We start from the raw sequence: 13063 nt of genomic DNA, 5'->3' as shown, positions 1-13063 counted from the left end.
AAAGGAACCATCAAATGTAGTTTGTGTTTCTGCTTATAATTATTTATTTCCCATTCTTAGACCAATAACGCATTGATAGAAAAATGCAATTAAATTTAACATGCTAGTAAGTGATTTCTAACGTTTATTCTTATTTTGCATTAATAATAGAGGAACTACATCACTGTTCAGCCGCCTATGGTTTTATGAGTAGCAAACACATTGTCTTGCAAATTTAAAATACTCACAAGCTCATCGTCCAATAATTTTACGTTTCATTCATGTTTTTGTTGTAAATAACAACACTTCTTGTATTTTATGGTGGGTTTATACAATCATTATCATTAGTATTAGTAGATCATAAAGAAATAGCCACTAGAAACAAAAGTATGGTTTCGTTGGTTAGCGACGCACAATAAACGTGTGTTTCTATTGGCTATTTCTTAATGATCTAATGATAGTTAACTAATGATAATGATTGTATAAACCCATCATTAATGCTACCAATGATTTAGAGGAACATACTCCTTGATGCGCGTTAGTGGACCTAATATACACAGACACCGAAATCAGCCACCGAAGCACCTGAAAACCCGTGCATTTCTTAGGTTAATTGCATTTTGGTCGAGCTCTCGTAGGTCGTTCAAATGTGTCATTTGATGAGACTTAAATTTTCTGAGGTTAAATTTTCCATGCTTCAAAATGTCGGATATCCCAGCACAGATCCATCTCGTCTAGTCTAAAGTATCCGTCCTGCTCAATAAGTTATCTACATAGAAATCTGTCCGATAGCTTCGGAAAGTTTGCTTCGTTTTCATCTGGTAATTGAAAAAGACATCTAATGGCTAAAAACGACGCTGCAGCCGTTCCGTAGATCAGTCTTCAATTCATACGTATCAATTGGTTTGGATTCATGCTCGCGCCACACAATCCTCTGAAATTTTGTTTGGGATGGATCCAGCACCATTTGGCAGTAAATCCTACCGCCAATTACAAAGGTGTGTCTAAATCTCAATAGAATGGCCAACAGGTCCTGCTGTAATGTGGGTCCACTATACTGAACATCGTTCAAGGAAAATCCTGAATCCGTCGGCGATGAGGCGTCAAATACAACCCGGTAAACGCCCTGATGGGCAGTAACCCTTCTCATTCTTAGTCAGTACCTTCTCCATGTGACTTAATATATTCAGAAATAAACTCCCTTTCCCAATACCTTTCGTACACAAATAACAGTTTAAACTTCTGGTGTCTTCACAAGCAAAGAATGAACGTGTGTTTGGCTCCTTTAGTTTTTCATGATTATTTTGGGCCATTTCCAAAAAATCGGCGCGACTCTTCATAAACGTTTTGAAATTATCGAAGGTAGGGCATTCAATGTCCCTTTTGAAATCCTCCCACTCTCTCAAGGTGCTGGAGTGGACATCAAATATAAAAGCATAATGTTCTGTTCACTTACAGACTAGTTCAGCGGTTCAGGAATCAAGGTTGTTTGATACATCCCGGCAGCCCCTCTGGGTGCGCCATTGACACTTCTTGTATTTTAATGAAAGTAGTGATGAAACCTTCATTTTCAACCACTTTTTGTGCCACCTGTCACTTTACGGGCGGCACCTGTCACTTTACCGACCGTATCTGTCATTTTTCCGGCCATACCTGTCATATTACTACATATCTATAATTACTCCTGTCACCACTGACTGACATTAATCAAATGTTCTATACGAAAATGGAAATTCTAAATTAGATACCTTTTCGGGTAAACTTTAATACAAAACTGGTCAGTAAAATGACATTACTTGACACGACAATTAAAGTACTCGGGCCCAAACAGAAACAGGCCTCGTACTATATTTCCTCGCCAGTAATGTGTCATTTTCCTGACTTTTATGAAAATAGCTGTTTATACGTATAACTACAACTTAAATAAAAACATGACAGCATGATATACTCGGAATTTTACAGTCGTGTAATGACGTCATTTTCGTGGGAAAAAACGTATGTCCTATTAAATTTATTTGTTGCTAAGTAACTGACTACTGGTGTCTAATTACCTGTATGACTTTTACTATACAGTGGTGTACATAATATTTTAGCATTTTTTGATAATAATTAAGTCAATTTCCACAAGAAATCATAGGTCTTAATAAAAGAAGAAGTCCTAATTAACTGACTGACTGACTGACTGAGATATCAACGCACAGCCTAAACGACTGAAGATATCGAAAATAAATTTTTAACATGTTAAAAAATGCGAATAGTTCATATTTTTTGCGAGCGAAACCGCGATGGATAAAATGTTAGTATTTCAAAAAAGGTCATTTACTCACTAATTATTTTAATAACTTGCTCAACTAACATATAAGTAATATTAACATATTTTTGTTTTTAAATAAATAAAGATTAACAAAACGAAAATCACAGAATATTATTTAGGAATCAATACTCCCGAAAAGACCCAAAAAATAATTAGCAGAGGAGTACATAAAAATTCAAAGAACCACTATCGAAACCACATCTACACAAGAAAAAATTGCACTACCTTGATGAATAGTTGGAAAATCAAAATCGTAAAACAAAAATATACCAATGCCAATTTATTGCGATTGTAATGGTCACAGTATTAGAAGAAAATTAGTCGCCCTCGTCCGTATCGTCAGAGTCAAAATCAAAGTATTCGTCGTCAGTAAGGTCGTCATCTGCGTCTGTAGTGATAACAAGAGGTGGGATGTCAGAAGCATCACAAACTTGTACTGCTCCCCAAGCCTCTTGTATTACTTTGTCCGTATGGTTTACGTATTTCTCCCAATTATCCCTAGAAATCTCCCCGATAACCCTTTCCCATGTTGCCAAAACCTCTTGTGGTGATCCCTTAAAATTTGCAATGTACTGATCGTATTTTCGTTTACACTGAGACCACACCATTTCAATCGCATTAAATTGGCAGTGGTATGGCGGTAACCGTAAAATTTTATGTCCTAAAGGCTTAACATATTCATCAAGGTAGTACTGTTTCTCTTTGGGGCAGTTTGCGCTGATCCTTCATTGCCTTTTCTGGATAGCCGATATTTTTTTCCCCTAACCATTCTATCATTCTTTGTTTTGTCCATGATTTGGTGGGAATTTTCTCTAAAAGGCCAGAATGGTAGCTTGCGTTGTACATAATAATTAAAGATTTTTCAGGAAGATTTGGCACCAGTTGAGTCTTGAACCAATTTTCAAAATTACCCCTGTTCATATTATCATGATAGTCCCCTGTTTTTTTTTCCACTTTTAAAAATCAAACTTGCCCCACCAATAAAGCCATCGTTCGTCCCAGCGTGGACAATAATGTATCGATGACCTAAAGAATATCTCTTTTAATGATATTGAAAAGGTATTATAATATCTTATTTTACCTTCATTGGGTTTAATTGATTCCGTGTGCTTAGTATCATCTTGCCAGCTGTTTCGAAATGATCCCTTACTAAATATCCAGGTTTCATCCATAAAAACCGGAGTATAACCCTCATGTCCCAAATTTTTGTTTTCAATGTACTCCCTTAAGAATTTTATTCGTTTGTGGACAATATCCGGTAAATCCATAAGATATTTTCTGTCATTGGACTTCTTCCATTTAAAACCCATACTTTTGATCCACTTTCTCAATGAATCAATGGAAAATTGAAAATATTCGTTTTGCTCCAGAAATTTTTGTCTAATAGTTGCCAGTGTAACATATTCCTTTTGGGAGTACATATAATAGATTGTATCCCGAATTTTATTCTTCAAATATTCTGTGATTTTCGTCTTGTTAATCTTTTGCTTGGTAGAGACATTAGATGCGTAATCTTTGTCGGATTTTACACCATTTTTTCTCAAATTTGAAATGGTTGTTGGGCTGACTTTCGTTGCTTGTGCAGTTCGCTGTATAACATTGTTGATGTCTAGTGGTATGCCATTCCGAACTTGTTCCTGTTCAATTTGAAAGAAAGCCAACACATTTAGAATTATTAACTGTGTTTGTTCGTTAAATCGATGAGGGTTTTTTGGCGGCATGTTTTGACGCTTTGGCGTTTTCAAAACTTCAAAACTGACAATCACTTGACAAGCATTTCAGGTAAAATTTAGCCACGACAACAACATTTCGGCAAAATTTTTTGTCATTGTCATTTTACATTAGTTAAACAAGGATAGACAAAAATGACGTCATTACAAGACTGTAAAATTCCGATTTTACCCTTTAACCCTTCTCTCGAATTAATAATATCGTCAAAAAAACATAGAAACATTAACAATATTAACATGCAATAATAATTCGCTCGTAGGCTGCAGGTGGTGGTGGACCATATTCCAAAACTGGGCATATCGGTCCATCTTGCAATTCTTTAACCAGTTAATCCTATCCATTTGCTACTTCTTTGACATACAATACAAGGCATTATCACTTGAAATCAAACAGCGTATTTCCAGTGAAAATAAAAAGGAAATTACCTTCAGCTGCCTACAGCGCGTGTAATAAGTGCATTATTGTTTGAAGTTTGATGGGTTGCATATTGTAGTGGAAATATCTCTCAATTGTATAGATTTGGTTAAAAAGTACTATTCCAGCGTATATTAGGAATGGATTGCGTGTAAAGTATGACAAAATTACCTCTACACGATTCTGTACCTTAAGGTCTCCAAGGATCTATTCTTTGATTTTACCTTAACGAAAAGTTGTGGGACATTTTTATAATATAATCTACTCAGATACGAAAGAAAAAGCAAAACAAAATTTATGTACCATTAACGTCTATACTTTTACTCCACCGTTTCTGTAATAAAGAGATACCTTAAAATCTTTCTTTGTTCAAAATAGTCACTAAGCCACTAATGGTCATCATCAGAAGCAAATTTTGGTCTCGCTAGTGTTGTCTCAACTTGGGGAAGAAGAGCAGGGCGCTGAATCTGGAATATAAGGCGTCTTAATCCCAGTGGCGTAACAAGACAGCTCGGGGCCTCGGGGCAAATGGTCCTCGGGGCCCCCTATAAGTACTAGGCACGCATTAAAGTTTTTAATAAGAATCGTTTAAATAAAATCACCTTAAAACAGTCATTTTTTTAATCTATACTTCTTATTAATTGCAAAATATAAAATCGGAACATACTAAACGTTTAATTTTTGAAATAATAATTACATACATATTTGACGAGCCTAAGTTATATAGAAAATCTAAAAGTCTCTTTTTCTAGCCTTTGCATTTGCAAATCCTTGATTACTTGGGTCAGATCCGTTTCCGACGCGATGCAATTGAAAGAAATGCTAGATTGATCAATATTTTCTGACCCATTTGAGATCTTCGATAATTTTTTATGATTTTCAACTTACTGAACGATCGCTCGAGACTTGCCACAGTTACAGGTAATGTCAAGAATAATAAAAAGTCGTGAACATCTGAATAAAATCACTCTCGAGAATCCCATATTGTTTGATGATTAGTTCGAAAAATTCGTTCGTTGACATTGTGCTAGTCAAATCACTAAAATGAGGCATGGCACACATTTTTATATTTTGTATACTACACATCGTTTTCTACGTGTGGCTGGCACCTTTCGGGTTGCGGGGCCCCAGAGATTGCGGGGCCTTGGGGCATTGCCCCGAACTGCCCGATGGTAGTTACGCCACTGCTTAATCCTTGCCGACATTTTTAAGCCTTATCCACCCTGCAGCTGTCGAGTAGCAGCATGATGGCCTTAGCGCCAAAATACCGAGATCTTTGCAACCTTAACGTTTTAAATAGTCTCCCATTTTCACGCGAGGAATCAACAGGATCCCTTCAAAATCTCAAACAACCGTTGCCATTAATTTTCTTGCTGAACATTGCCTTTTTTTTGTGATGAAGATCCTTTATGCTTTCAAGTTTTACATCAAATCTTGCAATTTGTACGTCACTTACTCAGGGCATTTATACGAGGGGTCGTTTTTTTGCTTCCTACTTAGTGTTTTTTTTTTAGATTCGGGAACAAAAAATAGTCACAGCTTTTGAAAGTCTGGACTTGGGCACTCATTGTCGTGGAACAACAAGACAACTTGCGTCAGTTTTCCGCGGCTCTTTACTTTAATAGCATCTCTAAGGCGATGCCTTGCAATACACTCCCGTTACCGTACTACCCTTACCTATCCAAAATATAATCAATCAGTCCAAAAAATGGGCGCCATTATTTTTTCTGCAGAAGGTGTGATTTTAAACTTCTGGGGAGGGTTGGAGTCCTTAACATGCCACTGCATCGACTCTTGTTTCGATTCAGGATTGTAATTTATTTATTGTCCCTCTTGTTCTAGACGCTCAGCAGGCTTACGCCCAATTACAGAGTGACCCGCATAATGCTTTTTAGAGGTGCCCCGCCCCTGCAGAAGGTCTTAAGTTGTTCTATACTAATCCGAGATTTACCTTACGAATTAGGAAAACTGCAGAAAACCTAATTCGGAGAAGCCGGCAGAATGCTCGAAACTGATCCAAGGAAATTCCCATCTCTGCCACAGATGAAAAATTCCTACCTCAGCCCAGGTTTGAACAGCCGACCTGGGTTTTGTAGCCCAACGCTCTACCACTGAGCTACAAAGCCGTTTAGAATAAATCTACAGAGCGGACGGGCGAAATAATAACTTGCCGTGTCCCGCGCAAATGCCACGTTCTATACAAATTCGATTTTCTTTCTTTCATTCACAGCTATCGAACAACAAAACACTGTAACTGTTACATACAACTTTTGTTTAAAAAAGGCTACCTTTTGATTATACAAAATTTTGAAAACGTTTCCAGATAAATTCGATGTTGAAAACCAAACTGGCATACAGTTATGACCAAAAGTTGCATTTTTCGATTTTTAAATAAAAGCCTATAATTTATTTTTACCATCCGCACGTTAGAAAGGGAGGTAAGTAAGTAGGTACCTACTTATTTCGTTGGGGGTAAAAATGTCCCCTCTCCACTTGTTTGACGGAAATACACGTATTTATCGGAAATGCGTTTATTACAGAAGTTTCTTTGTAATGTATTTCTATCTATTTTCAAAATAAGTATATAGAGCCAGGTAAAAAAAAGTTATCGGGCTAATCACTTTTCTTAAATGGATTCAATTCAAAAAGGTTAACAACTTTTTAAAGAAATAACAAAAATTCAAGAATTTTGTAAAATTTATTATACTTTTTGAATCATTTCAACATTTTTAATCTTTAAAAACCATTTTAAATTTTATGAATTTTTTTAAATTACTTGAATCTTTTTTAGTATCATCCCTGGTGTGCTATAGTTCTGAAAAGATAATTTAATATGCTGTCTTTCTAGATTAAAATATACAAGATGTTTAAAAATGAGGTTAGGTCCGATAAATTTTTCCATGACCCCGTATATTTATTTTGAAAACGGCTGATTATGCAACAATAATTTCCGATAACCTAATCCACAAAGACAGTATAGGCTTTTATCTATACTTAATCGAAAAATTTAACTTTTGCCCATAATGCATCAAAAAGAAAGGACTGTAGGCCAGTTTGGTTTTCAACATCGAATTTATCTCAACAGATGATAACAAAAAATTGCATCAATATCCAAAACAGTCCAGTCCGAGAATATAAAAACTACCCCTCGTACATGCTGAAGCTGTTTGACAGTTAAAAATGACTGGGTTTTCTTCTTGGGTAGGTAGTTTGGATAAAAATGTCCACTCGTAATAATTGGCTTTTGCAACTTGATCAGAAGCTCTCAAAGTCCATATCTCTTTAAGGTTTGATTCTTGGAAATCCAGAGACTTAAAAACGGCACTTGAGCTCCGCAGTTTTTTCAATCTGTTTCAAGCTTTCAAGGCAAAATGATTAAATGCCTTGTATTTATAAAAAAAAGTTCAGAATATGTCCATCTTTAAACGATCCAGAGAGTATGTGACATTTTCGCAACTCTTTGAAGGATCATTAATTCATCGCGTTTCAAAAAGGTCACAAACACTTGCAAACGGAGAATTTTGATTCGTTGGTAAATCTCAACGGTCTCTTTTCGTCTAGGTGAAATATGAACTAGTTTTCGCACCCTTTGGCATCAATAACGAATTTAAGATGTAGCTTTCTTAATAATTTGCATCGAATCTGTTTTTATTCAATAGCAAATATTTATATGTAGTTAAGCTTCCGATACAAAGGGCATTATTTAAATAAAACGGCACGAATACAATTATCGAATATTAAAATCACAATGCAGTAGTTTATGTTGTTATTATCTAGTGCATTGAAAGATATAATCTACCGTTTCTATTAAGTATTTTAGAAGAATAATTAACTTGTCGCGATAGGAGTAACCAAGAGTATCCGCTCCCACACTGAAGTACTCTTATCTGACCGGAACCCTTTCCTTATTCCTTCCTCTTATTTAATCCACGGTGGTTTCATCGATTTAGCTTTAGCTTTCAGCTGACCCGTACATACATACCCGTTTTATCATCATGTACGAAGGGGTGACTTCCCTTTATAACGGACTTAAGTGTGAATTCGTGTTCCGATTTCTGACGCTCGCCCTCCTCCTTCTCCCTAATTAAATCTCTTGTAATTTTCGTCGGATCCGCGCTTTAAGGATGTCCGTATCTAGTCAACGTGCGCAAGTAAGGCAATCTAATTATTTCGATTAATTAAAAAGTAAAAGAATTGCATAGAAATATCGATTAAGGTTAAGTAATAATTTAATTACGTAGGACGAACTCTATTATGATCATTTGTGGGATGATGATTAATTTTTCTATTATTCACACCTACGTTAACAAATAGTCTCATAATTTCCTTGTGATCTTTTATCACTGCCGGCGCAAAAGGGCATGATCTTCCGGGATATCGGTACTCTTCCGCATGATTCTGTCGTGCTTAATTAAAGCTGCTTTTATAAAGGTAAGTATGTCTTCAAAGGTTGATGAGTTAATTTCTCTGAAGATGATTTATGTTACATCTTTCTTCAACTTACAATTCTGCAAGATTTTAAAACAGCCTACTATATAATGGGCACAAAAACTTTTACTTTAGTACTTTTACAGTAGGGGGGATTTTGTAGAAAAAATTCCTATAGGAATGGCATATGAAAAATCTGGATCAAACCAGGCACATTTTTGCTGCAGATTTTATGTAAATGCTCTAGAATTCCAAAACAATCCCATTCGTTTTGTAATTTCGGATGGAAGTGCAGGTACAAAAACTTAAAATGAAGTATCCACCAAAATTGCAGTTACTTTCAAATCAACAGCAGGAAACTTTGCGAAAGTAAGTTAACCCTTGAGACGAGAAGACTGACAATTCCGCTTAGAGCTTAAAATAAGAAAGATTAGCTACGATTTATGTCACACGCCGCGCGATAAAAAGCGTGGGAACAATAAATTCATCACAAGTACTGTCATGTGGTGTCTTCTGTGTTGTTGGCTTCAAGTATCTTCTTCTATCGCATCTAAATTGTATACCCGAGCTATTTGTAGTGAGCTTTTCATGTTTACTTAATTCGATTTCTAGGGGTGGTTTGCCTTAGTTTCTTCTCTTATACAAAGTATACATTTGGATCGCTTATTCTATGGAATTGGAAACTACATTGAAATTTGATATTACCAAAAGACGTGACGTTTTTTTATAGTACAGCCATGCGATATTTAAAGGGTAGTTTTAAAACAAAAATAAACATTTTTTGCAGTTTGTATTCTAAATACCCACGTTGAGACAAGCTTCTTGCCAATTTGCAAGATTACTTTGTCCTGAACATACAAAATACGGTGAAGGACGATTTAAGTTGTGCTGCAATATAGTCACTTATGAACCCCTAATTTAGTCTGTACATTACCACCACCAATGAACCTTTCATTTAAAGAATTGGCGATCCGAAATGGGGTTTATTGAAAACAAGATACGAAGAATCGCATACGATTCTCAGTAGGGAAACCCAACTTTTAATCCGGCTCATATTCAATAGCACTGATCCTTGCACTCGTAGAAATCGATTGGCGAAAGTTTGACATCGCTATCTCGAGTAAGGCGAAGAACAGACGGACAGAGAGACTCACAAAACCATCACATAAGGGAAATTTTTAGCCATGGTAGTAACCAGATCCATTGGAATAACGTTTCAAACGCCAATGTTCCATCACTTGCATCAAAGGGAAAATACAGCATCACCACCACCTAGCCTCATTGTTAAATTTATGATGTTGAGGTTGAGTTTGAGGGTGACGCAAATGGTAACGGTTTTAAATCCTCCAATTCTATCCATAACTATATCAACGAAAGCCTTTTACCAGTTTTAACAGAAAGCTTTTTCGAGAATATAAAAAGCGAAGGCACTAGAATTGTGCTCATTCTTTCTATGGATGATATCAAGGACATTCTGGTGTTATATGTGTTTCAATTACTCTAATCGTTTAGTTAATAGGAACAATTTCACACAGGTTAACATAAACTTTTTGCTTAAACTTGATACAGCATATCAATTGATTATTTTTGTTGTTTTATTAGAGTTTAGATGTAAGTTAAATTGTTCGTTACCGGGTATAATTGCGGTTGCGGAGGGTTGAAAGAAATTCAAACGGGGATGAGATAGGTTTTTCTTAAAATAACGTTATTTATATCAAACTTAGCTTACCACGAGAAGAGGAGATTCAAGTTACCTGATGTAGAACTCTCTAAATTTGACGGGAGAGCAGAAAACTGGCTTAGGTGCGGTGGCGCAATTTGAAAAGGAGAACTTACACGCTGTAGACAGGTTTTGAGCTCTCGTGCAGTGCGTGGAAATTGGAACAGAAACTCATCACTGGTACTTACTTATTACCCCCTCGCCGATGAGTTCCTAAAAGAGCAATTTGGCCAAACATTAACTACATACTACACTGGAATCTCATCTCCCCATTTCCCTTGCACGTGAAGGGTTTCAGTCAACTACACCACCACAGCAACAATCAAAATGTAATGGTAGGAGGTAAGAACGCCAGCATAAATGCAATATTCAAGAAGATAACGTTCCCACAGCCTCCGGATTGTTCTCAAATCTGGCGGGGAGGGATCTCTGCCTGATAAAACTCACGACCCTGCCAAATATTGGAAAGTAACAGAAACGACCTATGGAGTGATTGAGAAAAATGCTTGCTTCAGGCGGCCACTTCTCCAGGAAATGCAAGAAGAAAGTCCGATGTAAGTCATTATCAAATTATGTGCTCATCCATTAATAAGCAAGTCATCGAAGGAAGAGGAAGTCATAGTGGGAGAGAAAGTACAGCAGAATGTAGATATAGATATATATACTGTTGTGAGACCTAACCTTAACTTCTGGAAATCCCACGATTTCCCTCTAGCTAGCTCAGTAGTAAAAAAAATGAAAACAAAATTTTTATCTGTATCTCAAGGTCCAGCTGGATTCTGCCACCCTACAGCATTCCAACAATGACATAAATAGGTGGCTTAACCAAATCCTTAAATTCCAATATGAAATTTTACCCCCAGATTTAAACAACTTGAAACAAAGTAAGAGACGCCGACAATTACTTCTCCTTGACTCTAATAAACAAAACCTGGATTGCAATGACTGGTTTAATTTCAAACAAAAAATTGCGTAAATTTCCGTTTTACAAATCTTTACAATTTTAAACAAATAAATGACACACACAAAAAAAAAACAAATTACTCAAACATTACAAAAAAAACACGACAAAACAAACCACTAAACTACTACTTACATTTAAAATTAGTCCGAAAAAAACGTAATCCGATAAACAGAGGTAAACCGTACACAAACACGTGAACCAACCACTCAAACACCGACGTCTTCTCTCTTCGGGTACCCACAAATTATATTTAAAACTTCCGTGTTTCCGCAAAATAACAAAAAAAAACAGGACGACGACAAACTTCTTAAACTTCTCAATAAATTCTTCTCAAAACGGCAGACACAAAATTCTAATAAAACCTGGATCCAACTACGCAGGAAAACTTCCACAAAATTCAAAAATAACGTAACCGAAGAAGCGCCGGTTGGCTTTGTAACGACCAAAAAGCCCCGCTCTCATCAAAATTTTCTATTTAAACCAAAAGCCCTTCTCCTTTCTTCAACATCCCGTCCGCCAATCACGCGAAGCGTCGATTTTTCAACTTCTTGCTAAACGGCACGTACGCCCGGCAATTCTGCGAAAAACCTTATCTCTACTTCGCGCTATACCTCGTTAACGGCAAATAAAATTTAAAAAGAAATTTACATCGAAAAAAATTCTAGGAATAAACTAACAACAGAACACTTCTAAGAAATTGAACCAAAACTATAACATGAAATTTACGCAATCCTGTGTCTCAAATTATTAATAACCCCCCCGGTTAATTAATTGAACTAAACAAAATTGTCACATCCAGACGCTCTATAATTTCTTTCAAGTTACAACTAAAACAAAATAACACAACACAACATTTCCCCCCTTTAAATTGAACACAAAAACACAAAATTACAATCCTCCCCTGACTATGAAAACAAAACAAAATATTGGAATTACAGGGTTTTTTTTTTCAATTTACCAAATTAACTTTAAAAAACTTCGGGACCTGCTTTAGGTATTCGGACACGATCGCCTAACACAGCTCCCTAGTCATTACTGAAACCCCGCACGGTGACGTCACCAGCTGAGCCTGAGAAATTTCATCATCATAGTATAAAAATTTAAGAACTACCACTAATTTACTGTAACTCTACAACCCTTAGCTAACTATTCAAATGCCGGATAGATCGAACCATCTTCGGCATTGTTTCAACCTAGGTCCGACCTATTCCAGCAGTAAACCTAACCTATCATCCCTAATCTAATCTTAAATCAAAGTCAAGAATCTCGCACTGTACTGTCAACCAAATACGCCTGGGAACCATCCCTATCATTCCTAATCTTTTTCCTAAACTTTTTCCATTCTCGCTTTTCTTTTCCTCCCCCCTTTTCTAAATTAATCCAGGACTTCTCTATAAAAATCCCACACATAAAATAATCTCTTAATTCTTCAATTACAACAATCCGTTTACCCTTTTCACTCATAATTAAATTATTCAAATAATCAATGCCTACTACTTCCAAAAACTCACTA

At 36.2% G+C, this 13063-nt stretch overlaps 1 protein-coding gene across 1 annotated transcript; it reads right to left on the bottom strand.

Moving 5' to 3' along the window:
• Nucleotides 1-3171: 3171 nt before the first annotated feature.
• LOC116177598 lies at nt 3172-4183 on the bottom strand. The gene is made up of 2 exons (XM_031496610.1): nt 3375-4183; nt 3172-3319 (listed from the first exon to the last, which is right to left on the bottom strand). Exons 1-2 carry the CDS (start codon nt 4012-4014, stop codon nt 3219-3221), a joined length of 741 nt encoding a protein of 246 aa, XP_031352470.1. The 5' UTR covers nt 4015-4183; the 3' UTR covers nt 3172-3218.
• Between the last annotated feature and the right edge of the window lie 8880 nt (nt 4184-13063).

Source organism: Photinus pyralis, unplaced genomic scaffold (genome assembly GCF_008802855.1).
Source record: "Photinus pyralis isolate 1611_PpyrPB1 unplaced genomic scaffold, Ppyr1.3 Ppyr1.4_LG8, whole genome shotgun sequence".
Classification (NCBI taxonomy): Eukaryota; Metazoa; Arthropoda; class Insecta; order Coleoptera; family Lampyridae; genus Photinus; species Photinus pyralis.
The sequence above is the reverse complement of the archived record's forward strand: the minus strand, read 5'-3'. Positions and strand labels throughout refer to the sequence as shown.